We start from the raw sequence: 15,742 nt of genomic DNA on the forward strand, positions 1-15,742 counted from the left end.
ACGATTGCCCGATATTGCAATGGAAGTCTAATTACGGAAAAATAGCCACAGTAGTTAATATCTTTATGACATGCAATTAGATCGAAGCTCTGAATAATGAATGTTCCTCCATCATTCATTTGTTGATTGGTCGCGCCGATGAATATCCGAAAAACAGCAAACGTCCATCAGAAACACATTTACGAATAATTATCTCGTTGGTAAGGGGACTCTTCCGTGTTGAAAAAGCGTGACAATTAGCCTAATCTTTGGCCAAAATCTCGTGTCGAAAAACCCGATAAATCAAATTAAAGGTGGATGAAATTTAATTAAAAAAAATGGGACAGATCGGCCCGTTTGGGTCGTCCCTTGGGGGTTTTATCGGCGCAAGTCACACGATTGGATTAGTTAATGAGATGTGTTCAGAGATAAATCGGGTCCTAACGTAGTTGTAATAATAAAAATAAACAGAGAGGGGTATCCTTGCACAAGACGGATCGTTGTGATAGCATCTGCAATACCCAATGGAAAATTTAAATGCAAACGTTTGAATGAATAGCTGTGCGGGCTCGAGGGAAAGAGCGTCACTTTTGGTGGAGGTTTTATTTAATATGCATAAGGCTCGTAAATTTGCCGGAATTGTTGGTGTAAAATACTGAGTAATTAAGGCCGGATCTTCACCCGATACAAACATTTTCGCGGGGCACGTGACCCCGAATGACACGATGGAAATTTTCTGAATTGAGACTAAGCCAAGGGTTGGACCTGGAGAATTATAATTAATGATCTGCAACGTCCGGAATTAGTTAAGACAGCGGGGGCTAAGCCCTAACTAGGCCATTGTTTGCAGCTAAATTTAACGATGCGTTATCTATGACAAGAAAAATCACTTTTTTATTTAAATCACTCCAACATACATAGCATCATAACTCGAAAATTGGCGGTTTTTGTGCGGACGATTTTACGCGGAACTGTGGCGCTTTCGGGTGATTTCCGGGAAAAATGTATTAATATTGCTAAAACTGCTTGTCGTACAACTTTTTTTTTCTGGTTTCATGGCACTTGACATTTTAGGTTCTGAGATTTTTTTTTGGTCATTCAAAAATCTACTCGTCATCGAACATTTTAACTTGTTGCATTGCACTCGACTTCCGTCTAGGAAACCATCTTGTGGAAAGTTTTTCGATTCAAAGTTGATCGATTGTTTTATTTATAGTTTAATGGATTTTTCCGAGGTTTGTTCACTCGTAATTCTAACACTGTAGCTCGAAAATTCGGTTAGAGGACCAATGGCTCTTGGTTTGGAGGTGGTGTAATTTTGATGCAGCGTTAGTTTTGTGTCGGTAGACAGGAAGGGAGAATGCCTTGGTGTGACCGCTACAATTTTGTCAATATTGAATCAGATGCGATACGAGGTCAGCATGCCAACAAGTCAAGATTGCAGACATTGCTCAAAGATGGAAGTATCTGTGTACGGCGTCTCTTTGATTTATCGCTTGGCTCGAATTGTGAGATTCTTTCCGAGAGCATGAAGTAAATTATTGGAACAAAATTCGAATTTGATATGGCTTGTCGTTCCGATTAGTCGCCGGATTTTTCCGGGCTAGGTGCCCCCTTAGCAATGCTAAACAAAATTTAGGAAATCACGGCGCTATACAGCACATTTCCTGTTTTAAATTAGATTTCCGGGTCAGGCGACGAAGGGATTGAATTTACAAGTCCCTTTGGAAAACTTCCATGTCCACCTGAATTTTGCAGGTTTTCGAGGAAAATCGTCTTTGCGCTACCTCATTAAGGGGCTCTTTGTTTGGGTAATAAGTTGCTCTCGTGCTAGCATGCATGGGTTTACGGCCTCGAGCTGCGGAAAACTACCGCCAAATTTAAAAAAGACTAGTTATAACGATTCGAATCGGTGCAGTTATCTCGGTAATTTCTTCCGGTCTCGAGGTGAGTGACAAGCCTGGCGTGCACGAGCAATTAAGCCATTATCTGTCTTTGGCAATTGCACTTCACGTAATAATCGTGTACACACGATATTCTCGCTTGGCCTCGCTCCAAGCCAATCTAAATGCAACCCTTCGTGCAAATTTCGCAATAAAAATTTCAAACATAAACCAAACGTTCGGCTTCTTGTCTCGTTGAATACTTCGGAGTTGTTTTATAGCTTTGTCGGCCGAATTTACCCACTTTCAACTCCGAATGACATTTAAAGTTTGAAATGAGTCAATAGAGCGCTATTTAAAGTCAAAGTATTCCAAATCGAATTGTTACTTTATTTACATAAATGCCCGCAATAAGGCGCTCGACATTATCATCAGGACCCAACAGCCGCAAAATTAACTTTCCAACTTTGCGATTACTTTAGTCCCAATTTTAAACAACGAAAAACTCCACAAACAAGCAACGTTTTTTCATCGTACGCAAGAAAATATTCGTTTCAGTTTTTGCCTTGTCTGAATTAGGGTTTACGAGGGAATCTCTTCACAATATTTGCATATTTTTAACAAAGCTCATAACGACAAATCGGATCAGTCGGCTTCTATTTGTTCTCCCTTTGGAGTGAATCAAAGGCCGAATTTCGCTCCAAACTGTCAAGTATCTCGTTACACAATACACTCCTTGAGCAAGTCTCGTTTTGTTGTCGCACATTCATGTCCATTAACTAATCAAAGGTATACGCAAAATACAACTAATCACAACTCCCTTCAGGCAACGGCTTTATCCCTCGCCCTGATAAATTATTAGGAGAGTTAATGGTTCTAGAACTAATAGAGCAACTGGATTACTCCACAGATGATTTAAAATAAGCCCTGTGACAAGCGCATTATTTGTTTTGTTCAAATATCAGTCTCGATCAATCGAAACGTTCGCTTTTTATTTACTTTACTATTTTAAACAGTTTGATGCTCTCTTTGAAGCCGATAATAGCCTCCAAATCGTATTGCGAACAGACCGGTCGGAAAGCAAACAAAAATTATTAAACAATATCGTCCAAAATGCATTATTAATAATGGGCTTAAATGAGCTTGTTTATTCAATAGCAACCCTATCGTTATATTTTTTTCAGTTGAATTAACAACAAAGTGGACCTGCGGGAGTCTCTTCACAGTCAGTGAAGACTTGTTTATCTCCAAAAGATCGTGTTTTTGTTGCCTCTAACGCGAATATTATTATTAATTAATAATTTGTGCAAAATGCTCTCACCCTTGTTTATTTTGCAACACGTAAACAACGCTTCAAATGAATACAAATTAAATACCATGAGAAATTACTTACAATTTTATGTGTTGCATACGTAAACTTTTCTACTAATGTTTGGAAAAAATAACGTAATTAAAAATATTTGGCGAATTTTTTTGCTTTTAAATAAATAAGTTGCTAATAAAGCACTGTTTTGGTAAACAGTCTATTGTAAAGTTTACTAGTTTACAAAACTTTTTTTTCTTTCCCAGAGATAATTTATACTGATGTTGTTTTCTGTTTACTCAGTGATTGAATCACGTGTAGCGTTTTTGACATATTTACCAAAAAATTTTAAGAAAGGTGAGAAAATGTTCTAAAGTGAAAAATGGTGGATGCGCCGGGTTCCCAAAACTTTGTGATTGTTTCCTAGTTGATGCAACGTTTTTGTCGTTATGAAAAAGCGAACCGTATTAATAAAGCTTGGTAGTTTATCCCCGATTGCATGTAGCACGAACAAGCTTGGACGTGAAATTAGCGTTGTAATAAAGCAAATAAAAGTCGCCAATTGCTATATTTATATTTGATTGGGATCGGTTTGATGACCAGAGTAGAATGCAAATTTCAGCGCCAGCAACACAAATCAATCGGTGCGTAATCGCCGTAGAAGCGATGGCTTGAGCGCAAATGTTGTAATGAATATAAGGAGTGGATGAATAGTGACGTGCAGAGAAAATGTTTGTGAAAAAAGCCAGCTGACATTAACCCCGGCTTGATTGTTATAGGTGAGATTTGAACAGTGAAATAAATGAGAGCGCATTTCATGCCGTCCATTGTCAAATAAGAGAGAAGACAAATCACTCTCATATATATCCACCGGTGAACTTTAGCACTGCTGCCATTTATTGACTTTATTGTTCGAGTCCTTTAAAATCGGGTAATATTCGAATGCTCTGATATTTTCCTTTGACTTTGATATATCGGGTCAAGCCATGGCCAGCACAAATGTCAACATTCGGCCCGAATTAATGAAATTTTTCCCCCGAACTCAACAAGTCATTCGCAAGTTTTCTCGCAAACTTTGTCTTGAATTAAGTTCGGCGTCTTTGTGACGCCATTGTCAGCGGCACCCGGAATGCAGTGCTTTGTTTCGGGCGAACACGACCAGAAAGCTTTCAAAAATGTTTGTGTTGGCCGACGTACATTTTATTTAATTGAATTAATCCCGTTTGAATTAAATTTTTACGTTTGTTTTATTGCCTAATAATAATTCTTGTTTGGACGACACGCAATCCGTATATTTACCCACATTTGGAATCAAAACAAAATTAGATCTGTTTCACAAAGAAAGGATATGGCATACACGTTCCTGCCGCAGGTTTCCATAAAATAAATGAAGTTTTAATTAAGTTATTCCGGAATATATGAAATAACTCTGGGCGAAAGTTGAAATGAAATACACAACGGCTGCCGGGGTTTCACCCAAGAACCGTAATTAAATGAGTTCACCTTCAACAAAATCCACTTGGGGCGGGATAATACACCAAATTGGCTCAATTACATAATTTATAATCCAATTAAGGCGCAAACATTTTGGCTATTTTCCTTCTTAAAGCAATCGGACGATGAAAAAAAATTTCGAATCACACTTTTTGTCCAAAATTGACGGGGTTTTAAGGTAAAAAATGGCATAGCCCAGCGACGCCTTGCACAAATGGTCCATTTAAACTTGAAAAACCACTCGATATTTATATGAATTTTATATGAGACGAGACAAGACAAATTGAAGCGCTCTATTTTTCCTTGCCGTTGATCGAATGCCAGATTCGAGATTCATTTCGGTTAGTCGGACCGATATATAACGAATAAAATCAACATCGAGAGAATAGTTGGCAAAACTGTCGCTCGATTTCATTAGTATGTCGGGGGAAAAACGCACAAAAACCGATATTCACTTGGAAACTGTTTTGTCCGATTACTTTTAATTTTGAAGTTACGCAATTTTTATAAATAGCCCGGCGCATCCACCATTTTTATGTTTTTTTTTAAATTAAGTTTTGAGTAACCTAGTATTGTTAAAAACTTGGTACAAGGCGTAGAATGAGCTGTAGAATTCACTGGAACAAACCGTTTTTCTCTACATTGTTTAGTTTTATGAATTTTTATGAATAACCCGGCGCATCCACCATTTTTTTACTTAAAATAATTTTTTTAAATTCAATGTTTTCTAACGATTTTTAGCATTTTTTAAATTGTTTTTGCAATTTTTTCCATCTTTCGCAAAAATTAACCGAAATTAAGTGCTTGTTTTCAGTTAATATAATGAATGATATTTTCTTTTAGTTGTGGAAGGTTGTTAAAAGCTTACGAAGCACTGAGCTATAATTAAAAGTTGTTAAATTTTAAATTACCGTGGTAATCTTGTAAAAGTTTCTAGTCTCATCTGTAAAGCCACTTTTTTGCGTCGTATTAGGGGTTGTTAATAGGATTCGAATTTAATTTTTTTTTTGATATCCTTGAGGCAGTTTTTTCGAGATTCATTTGACAAACAGCGATTTCTGCTAATGTTTTTTGAGTCTATCGTTTACTGAATTTAACTCAGCGTTTAGTTATCCATCGTGGAAACGGCGCAATTTTTAAATCAATATCCGGCGTAATAAAGTGCAGGGCGATTGTTGTGAATCCAGCGTTTCACAAGGAAATTACCAACACATGTATGACATATGTGCGAGCGGCCCAATGTGCTGGTGTTGTTAGCACCATTATCGGATTTGCAATTAACACTCCGCCGACTCGGGAATAGCATAAATAAAAGCATGAAAAAGTGGCCAGGATTCATGTAATGGTAATCCAAACGAACCACCGGACCGAACTGGTTGAAACGCAAATTAGGCCGTGCCCAAAATGCGGAATTAATGGACGGCTTGTGAAAAACTTGAGCGTTTTTCGACGAGAAACGGGACGAAAAAATACACACATATTGTGCCAGGAATTAAAATTTATGGTAAACCGACTTGCGGGTCGAAAGGACCGACGCTAAATTATTAAACGGGAGGGTCGAGGACGAAGAAGCGTGTTTTTATGACTCGCTAAACAACTTTATTATTTTCAATTACTGCCAACATTTAAGTTTCAATTAATTATTAATATTAATAAAATATTGAATCGAACATTATGCCAGTATTGATGCAACATAAAATCGACAATACACCGTCCAATTGTTAAAAGATAATTTGTCAGAATATCCAATCATTAACGCAGCAGTTAATGCTAATAGCTATATGTTCGTAATAATCGGCTTTGTTACAAACGGGCTTTTTTCGTCTTTTACTGTAATCTAATTAATGGACATTTGAATATTTCAGAGTGACAATGAGCTAAAACGGAGCTTGGAATTATTCACAAATCAATACTTTCGCTCTTGATATGGAGTCATAAAAAATGTTAAAACTTTGACAATTTGTTGATGACTGAAAATATATAAAACTAGTTCTATGTTTTTTTTTAATACTATAATAAATTATTTATTTCATATGTTGGAAACTGAATTGTGGTGGATGAGCCTAGCCAATTAAAAATAAATTATTGAAATTAATTAGAACCTCAATTAAAGTTTATTAATATTTAATTATTTTTAACCTTAATTAGGAATTACGCTATATACCAAAATAGCAAACAAATTTTGAATAGTTTCTATATAATTATTATGATTTATTTATTTATTAAACAAATTCATTCAACCCTTATTTTTATATTGTAGCATTTGTTATATTTAGTTCTGAAATAGTAACTAAATAATTGTTTCATTTTATGAATTTTGGTTTTAGCTGTATTTCGGGCACTCCGACTGCGCCGTCGTGCTTGAAAAATCGTGCGTCTTTTAAAGACTGTACTATTTAATTGTTTTTTTTAACAATACTTTTACTTACCTTATTCTTTATAATATTATTAGTTTGCCCTCAGGTTAATGATATGAGAAAAGTTTTTGAAATGTTTTTAACATTAGAAAATGATCATTAAATCGATATAGTTTGATATGCAGAAAAGTGATTGAACGTGAATATTTTAATGCAAATGTAGACATAGGTTTCTGGCGTTTTTAAAAAACGTTACAGGAACTCCAGAGTCAGAAAGGAGCAAAATAAGTAAAACATAAAATTTGAATTTCTCAATAAAATTGAAATAGTAACCGAATCTGCCTTTCAAATGCTTTCGGGCGATGATTGCATTTCGTGCATTTACACCGTTCCATTATGATTATAATATAAAAGTGAGTATCCATAAACCGCATTAAACTGCCTCGAAAAAAGCCATAATCGGAGAGAAATTCAATAAAACTTAACGTCGCGATTAAGCCGCCAGCGACAGTTCCCCGAAATAACAATAAAGCAGTCCCAACTTAATAAATAAATTTTATCATGACATTACCCTTTTTTTATGATCTCAATCTTGGCATGTAAATTCGGTGCGCCGAAAATAATTAACTCTTGAATAGCCATAGAGTTAATTAAATTGGAAAAAGGCCGCGGAGTGAAATGTGTAATTGGGCGAACTAACCGATCAGCTCCTTCGTCCTGCGGAGGGTGCAGCAGGAGTGTGGCAGGCAGGAGCAAGTGCCGCTAGCGGGCGGGACTAGATCCTGCTGCAGGATCAATACTCTGAGGACCAAGGCTCAGGACAGGACTGTCGGCTTATTTATGATATTGCGAGCGCTGTTTCAATAGCGGAATTGTTCTAATTTTTTTATACACTCTTTCGGGAACACTTTGAGCCAAACGCTATTAATTAATTCGCTTTGCGAGGGAAAAACTATTAGGTTAGGGCGTTTGAATAGTCCTTTCGAGTTGAGGGAAAATTATGCGGACCCTGCAACTATTTGTTTTAAAGGGTTTCGCTCGAGAATTGTCTTGAAAAAATTGAATTATGCAAGCTTTGACTTGCCACAATATTAAATTAAAATTTCGCTCCGAAAGCATGTGTGGGATTGCATTAAAGCCGGAAAAAAGTACAATGCAATTGTACACGATTTTTAAAATTCAAGCGCTCTCTAAATGCTACTTTCCTTTCGTTATTTTTTCAATAAAAGGCTTTCGAAATTAATTTATTAAACCGCAAATAAATTTTAGAAAGCTCTGTCGTGTTTTTCTAAATCAAATAAAAGCCCGGAAAACTTAAAATAACTCTGCATGAAAAATAGATAATTTAATAGAACGTGTCAGAACAAAGTTTCTAATTACGTCGAATTTACTACTCGTTCTGCCAGAGCTGGAAAAGTTTAATTGGGAGATTAGAGTCGCGTATTTTATTTAAATATTTAAAACTAAAACTAAATCGAATTTAAAATTTGCTGCAGAGCAATTAGCATTTTCGCTACCTCAAGTAGCGACCAAGTCGTTTGTTTAAGAGAAGTGTTAGACAAGGAAAGAACCATGCTAAGCTTTGGAAGATAAATAAAGACAAAATATAACAGACCTAGCAGTGAGTAAAATTTTTTTTAGCTTTTAATTTTGAGTTTCAAGCTGAACTTTTAACGCTTTGTAGCTACAATACTTGACAAAAGCATAATCTTTTGATTTAATTTTTTCAAGATATTCTACATTTAACAAACTTATTTATATTTTAAAGGTGCCGAAAAATGATCACCATAATATTTATGCTTTCTACTTAGAAAAACGAACTTATGATTTAGTTTTTGTGTAAACAAATTAGTTTATTTATTTAGAAAAGTGGGCAAAATTGACGAAATATCCAATACACTTTAAAAATGTGAAAGTTATTGGTTGTGTCATTTTGAAAAATTTAGTATTTTTTCAATTTTTTTTATTTTTGGGACATGTATAACTGAAAAAAAAATTTAAATACCTCTTTTAAAATTTTGTGGATCTTTGTTATAAGTGTAATTACTTGATACAGCATTTGATTTAAATGACAAAATCAATCAAAATTGCTTTTACAAATTTTGAATAATTTTTTGAACAGTTTTATAGTGGAAAGAGAAATTTAATAGTAGATTATATTATTAGGGCTAAAAATCATACTTTATGGGTCGAAGCTGAACATTTGAGCAATTTACGGGAACCACATAAACTCACAAAGGTAATTATTCAACAAATTGTTAATGCACGAGGTAATTTTCAAAAAATATATTGCTATTATCTTAGCCATCACATTCTCAAGGGTATATTTTTCCATGACATATTTACCGCTTTTTTCATTATGGTATATCACACGCAATGGTTTATCTTCAAAACCATTTGTTTTAGCATAAGATACATTGGTAAAAATTGGTAAAAGTGGAACTTTTACTTCATGACTGAAAAGTTGTCACTTGTGTGTCGTTGGCGGATAAAATAATTGGAATATTTTTCAAAAAAAAGGCTTCTGTGAAGTTTTGGTCGTGGGTTTGTTAAAGTCCGCCCCTGCGTGCCCCCAGCTCTGCGCTAAACAGGAGCCGCAAAAACCCGCCTTGAATTTCCACCTCTGGCGAAACACTCCCGAACCTAAATGACGCTTATCAAGCCTGCAGTGATTACGACTTTCATTGTAATCCGAATTGATTTCTTTAATCTGTTCCCTCGACGATGTTACGTACGAGCTGTCATCTCACTTGTTGCCTTTGATGGTTGCGAATCCTTTGAGCTGACTTTTTATTCAGATGAAACGTTGCTGCCAGATATAACAAGAAACGGAATCGACGGCCAGCGCTTAGAGGATTTGGGGAAGAATATGTATTGTAGATGGCGTTGCCCTTACGCCCTATTAACGGGCCAACAGGCCGCCCTTAGCCCAAGACGTTACGCAAGATTTACGATTAATATCAGACGATTTGCATGGGATGCCGCATGCTTACATTCATTTAAATGTATAGAGCATGAGCCGTGCAAAATCCTAATACAAGTTTCAACGAAAGTTTAATTAAATTATCCCATGAATATTCGTCGCGAATTCTTCAAAACCGACCAATCCTTTTTTCAGCGGAGCGCGTTTGTATTTGAACATACAGTTTTTTACTCACACAAATGTTTGGTCTGAACAATTTTTGTTTGGCGTTCCATTGGCAATTTCCTCTCACACAAATTAAACTTTTAGTTTTCATAATCACTACTCGTCACCGTATAAAAATCCGGTTTTTCCGCTATTTGCGCCCCGCCTCGGATGCGCTGTTTCAGCGCTCGAAAATTATTCAGAATATGCACGAATGATAAAACAAAATATACAATTTACATAAACCACATGAATAAAATTGAATTTATCCTCACATATATTTTTCGCTTGCAAAAAACCTTGCCCAGATATTCTAATTCGATGAATCCCCGGCGATTTTTCCCAACTATCTTCATTTGCATGATAATCACTCGACAATATCTCCAAATTGGGGCCCATATTTAATTGACGTAACCTTAATCGAGTCTGGAATTAACCACGAGTTTTCCCTCCATGTCCGAGCAAATCCCGCCAAAATAAATATTTAATTCGGAATAGTTGGGCCCTAATTGAGTTTGCAGGGACGAAGGTTACGTGTTTGCGCCTAATTCTGAGATGTTGACGCATAAATTTTTGCCCGAATCGACGTGAAACAGCGATTATTTGTCGAAAAACAGGCCGCTGATCCATTTGCGAAATATGAAAAGAGCCACAAAGCAAAACAAAGCTCTTTGCTCGAACATAATTTGAAGAAACGCCAACAAATACACAGCGCGAACATCCATTGTTCATTCCATAAATATTCATTATTTCAGGTGGAATATTCTGAATACTGAGATGCGTAGCTCAAAGAATCTGACGGCCGGAAAGCTCTTAAGAGAGACGCAACGGCAATATACTTTTGCTTTTCAATTATTGAAAACAGATGTGTATAAAGTGCACATTAACTTTTCAAATTCGAATTTGAATTTCACAGGAGGTCCGGCGGCATACAGTTAATTGTGCAAATATTGGGAGATTCGCTACGCGATGAAAAGATGTGTAATGAGTTGGGCCTTGTAAAAACTTAATTACTTCCTGAATTAAAAATGCGCTTTCGACGCTGACAGAAGCCAAGTGATTACTTTCGAAATACCGACCAAACAGCCGCTTTCAATTATTAATCACACCGCATTGATCGACGATTAATGCGTATGGACGAGGGCTTATTCAAGAAATTCAAAATCGGAGCAGAAAGCCACGCCTTTCACTCTCGACACGATTTTAGCCCACTTTAACTCTCAAACCAATTATGTAATAACAGATTTTTTGTATTATCTGATTACCAGAACTGTTATTGCAAGATTGGTAAATTGGCTAACTCTTTAAAAATAATCGAATTTTTGATGCGCTCTGTATCGCTGTTGACGAAGATTAAAAATAATATTTCAAATTTGAGAAAAAGTTGTTTTATTCCTTACCTTTCCTTACATTTGATTGAATCTCAGTATATGCACTTCAATTAGGTCAACATCCGCTCATATACAGAGTCTCTCCAAAGTTTCAGAAAGATATTCACAGATAAATTAACAGCTGCTATTTTTTATTAATAATAATAAAAAAATACAAAAACAATTAAAAAAATATAAAAAAGAAATAAACAAAATAAAGTGGTTGAGTGAAAAAAGGTCAGTTGTCATTAAAAAAAATTAGGAATAAAGTGGTTAAGTGAAACGAATTGTTTATTTCAAATTTAAAATCATGGAGTTATTTGTTTTATTCCGAATTTTCCGCTCGAGCCTCTTAATAAAATTCGAGAACCTGTAGAGATTTGGTGCGGAAATGCCCCATGTCTATTCTCTGTTGTCTGCGCAATAACACATTCTTAAATCACCGCCTGTTATGTTTTATGGCCCATATAGAGCAACAAAGAACCAAATTCGATTTCGTAGCCGATTACAATCCGCAGTCTTTATAGATCTGCACTAAACTGGAACAGTATCCATTTCAATAACCCACCTAATTACAAACGGCCGAATTTAATAGATTCTCTCAGTGTAGTGGCCTGTGCTACGCAGACTAATCACCTGCATTTCGCCCCACTCATAATTAACCCCCAACTCGAAATTAATTTTAATCGAACGTCATCGCTTTCATATTCATGTCTCTGTTTGAAATTCATCGACACCTGCGTCTGGCGAACGTCCATCGATTCGTGATTATGTAAATGTGTGTAAAAACGGTTGCATTTCGGCACTGCAGCAAACTTGGCCCCGGTTTGATTAATATTCGCTTCGGAGAGAAGTCTCAGGCTAATTCAAGCCAACTTCTTGTTCGGATTTGGGTCGTTAGTTAATCTGCATGTGCCACGGAACGAGTGTAGATTTGTACTCGGTTTTTGCACAGATTCAATGCGAGCTTTTCACACAACTTTTCAGAGTTTGCTCTAATTATTCGCTTAATTATTATGCCGGGAATGGTTATTGACTGCTGCACTGGGAGATGATTTTCTTATTGCTTCAACCAACTTTGTAGATAAAAGTTGTGATGACTGCTTCTTGCGGCGGTTAATTGTTTTTAGAGGATATGGAAACTATCGGAAAAGTTTCGATGCTGCAGGAATTGGTTAAGTAATTTGTTTACGGAAGGAAACAACTACGGGACACTAAAAGCGAAATCATATTAAATGCCAAGGCTCTATCAATGCGAAACTAACCGAAACTTTACCGCTGACAACCAACAAACCAAACGATTACAGCGGCATTGTCAAAATAAAAGTTCGAGAAAAGTCACCTTTAAAAAGTTGTTTATTTATTTTAATTGTAATTAAAAGTAAGTACATTAACAGTAACAAAGATAAGTTTTTTGATCGACATTCATTATTTTAAGAAGCTTACCTTTTTCTAGTTCTTGTTGCACTTTTCTGCAAAATCTTTTGAATTATTAAGAATATACTTTAGTCAGGTGAATTAAAGAAACAATTAGGAAAAAGTTCCTGCACAATGCCTTTATTTGAAAAGTGTATCTTGTATAATCACGAAGATGAATTGAAATTGAAACTTTAGTTTATAAGTTGCAAACAAAAGACGATAGCGAAAAGCGGTTTTGACACAAATTATCTTCTCAAAAAACCTTTTAGTTTCGAAGATTTTCTATCTGGACACCCAAAACACCCTCACCCTTAACTTAACTGTATTTAATAATACAGGCTGAGTCAATTGTGAGTTATTTCTGAAATTTTCTAATCTGTAATCAGTAATACTTTGATATCTTTGCTAAATTTTATTATGTACTGTTATTATTTCAATATTTTGTTTTAAGTTGTTATTATTTAAAAATTAAAAGTAGTGTCAAGTGGTTATTTTGGTTGACATTTCAGAAATGATCCATATAATAGACTAGCCCTGTATTTATTTGCATGTAATTATGTTCTTGGCATTTGGCCGTATTTGTTTTGTAATTAAAGTGATTATGATTAAAATAGTGACTTTGGTCTCGTTAAAGATCAAACAAGAAGTAAAGGACCGTTGTGAGGCCAAAACCATGTCTCGAGCAGACAAAATGCAAATCCGGGCGGCTGTAGTGTCTCGCAATCGTTTTACGTGTCGCGTTTTATTCGAGTTGGGATGTTTAACCCCGTCTTCAATTAAAAAATGTAAATAACGTTTTAATTATTACACCGTTCGAACACGCGGGCCCGTGTCGGCCCAATATAAAATGCAAATGATCGTTTGTCCGTTTTGTGTTTAGTTTATTCAGTGCCGGCAATCAATAGCGTCCTATCACTTACCGATAACCGTGAGGTTGACTTTGCTGTTCCTCGTCTGCGCCACTTTAAAATCGACTCTGCATCTGTAGACCCCCTGGTCCGTCTCCCTGATGTGGTCCACCCCTAACTCAGCTGGTTGCTTCTCGGGCATGAAGTACGCCCTGTTGGCAAACACATTTTCATCGGACCAACGCTCGGCCAGACTGAAATCCCGATCCCTGCCGTCCACACTGCAAATACAGGAAACTATGTTAAGTTCCGGTCGATTGTTTGACTTGGGTGCGAAAGTTGCCAAAAGGTTGCCAAGTAGGCTGTTTGCTCGCTAAAACTAATCTCATTTTACTATATCGAGGGAAAGTTTTATTAGCATTTTTTCCGGCGACGATGTTCGATCTGGTGCGTCCCGAGGGAGATGCTCGAAATAATTATGATCGGGGAGATTGCCGATTAGGAGCTTCTCGGATGGACAAATCGGCAATCGAATTATCTGAACGGTTTTTCGGGAACTAAATAGATTTGACAAGGTGGGGCGGCGAAGCTCTATGATTTTTCTTTGAGGATGGCAAACACGTGTGGAAAGTTTCGAATTTACTTGGCGAGTTTTTTCCATTAACTTCGGCACGGAAATGAAGCCGTGTTAAATTAAACTTTCTCAAACGGGGACTGTTTTTCAAACGGAAACGTCAAACTGCCTCAAGGATGGACCACCACCAAATCCATGCCTGCCAATTTTAATAAAAAGAAAAGCGGCCAAAAATTTGAAAAAAACTTTTTCTTCTTTTTCTTTCTTTGTTCGTAATTTGAACTAGTCTTTTTTGAGTCTAGTACGACTTTTTTTTGCACAAAACGTGTCAGCCACAGTTTCTGAGCGATGTAAAAAGTTTTTTCTATGCGGCGTCATATTACTCTTAATTTTAATTACAAGGAATACTAGAAATTTCTAAAAAATTTACATGGACAGAGAAAAATATAAAGTATTTGGTAGAAAATGCTCGAACCCGTGCTATTATTAGTTTTTCTGATATAGCAAAAGTTTGCTTTTAGCAGACTCACTATTTATAATTAGCTGGATAATTTTTTATTTTTTTGGTGTATGAAATGCATTTTTACAAACAATTATTTACGTTAAAAACTGCTATATAAACGCTTATTTTATTTGTAAATGTTTGAACAAAAGTGAAAAATGGTGGATGCGCCGGGCTAATTATTGTGTCGTTTTACAATTTTTAAGTTAATGTTAAAGGCATTCAAAGTTTTAAATAAAATGTTGTAAAAAGTTTGCCTCATTTCTCAAAAATATTTGTTATTCGGAGGTTTTGATTAAGTAAAAAATATTACTCATAATTAACAGCCAAAACGGTTTGCACAAGCAAATTTTAAATTTTGAATATTATATTTTTGTTATTGTTCAAGTCAGTGGCAATTCGTGTATAAAATTTTAAACATGTTGTTCGATTTACTATGTCAAATTTTTATTTTTAATTCAACAGTTTTTATGTATGCGTTTTTTTTTTTTGAAAATTAGTTACCAGTTACAGTACGAATGCTAAATGTTGTGATATCGAATTTGTAAATATTGAAAAAAGCAAGAAGTTGAACCCATTTTATTGGTGAAGTTTATAAGTGAAAAAAGCAAAAAGTAACTAACAACTGAAAAAAATTGTTTCGGAGGAATTTCATTCAATTCATTTCATACAATTTTTAGTGCAATTTTTAAGCCAAAGCCACGAACAGACTAACATTTTTGTGGTCGAGAGCGAAATAATTTAGGCAAATTAAAATAATGCGAAACGCGTCCGATTTCGGAAGTTGTTCATTTTTGTTCTTTCACTGTAAAAATGTAAACGTATCCGATCCCTGGAGTTACTCGTCCGTTTATTAAGACCTCTCCTTTGTTAAGAGAGCTTCAAA

General features: G+C 35.7%; 2 protein-coding genes across 2 annotated transcripts in view; one reads left to right on the forward strand and one right to left on the reverse strand.

The window, feature by feature from the left end:
• LOC662231 (cell growth regulator with RING finger domain protein 1) overlaps window positions 1-15,742 on the forward strand; it is a 172,925-nt gene that overhangs the window by 30,290 nt on the left and 126,893 nt on the right. The window lies entirely within an intron of this gene.
• The window catches only part of side-VII (sidestep VII), a 100,113-nt gene that overhangs the window by 29,735 nt on the left and 54,636 nt on the right, over window positions 1-15,742 (reverse strand). The window contains exon 3 of the mRNA XM_968512.4: window positions 13,853-14,061. Coding sequence (XP_973605.1) covers window positions 13,853-14,061 — 209 coding nt within the window. The remainder of the gene's footprint in view (window positions 1-13,852; window positions 14,062-15,742) is intronic.

This window comes from Tribolium castaneum, chromosome 3 (genome assembly GCF_031307605.1).
Source record: "Tribolium castaneum strain GA2 chromosome 3, icTriCast1.1, whole genome shotgun sequence".
Classification (NCBI taxonomy): Eukaryota; Metazoa; Arthropoda; class Insecta; order Coleoptera; family Tenebrionidae; genus Tribolium; species Tribolium castaneum.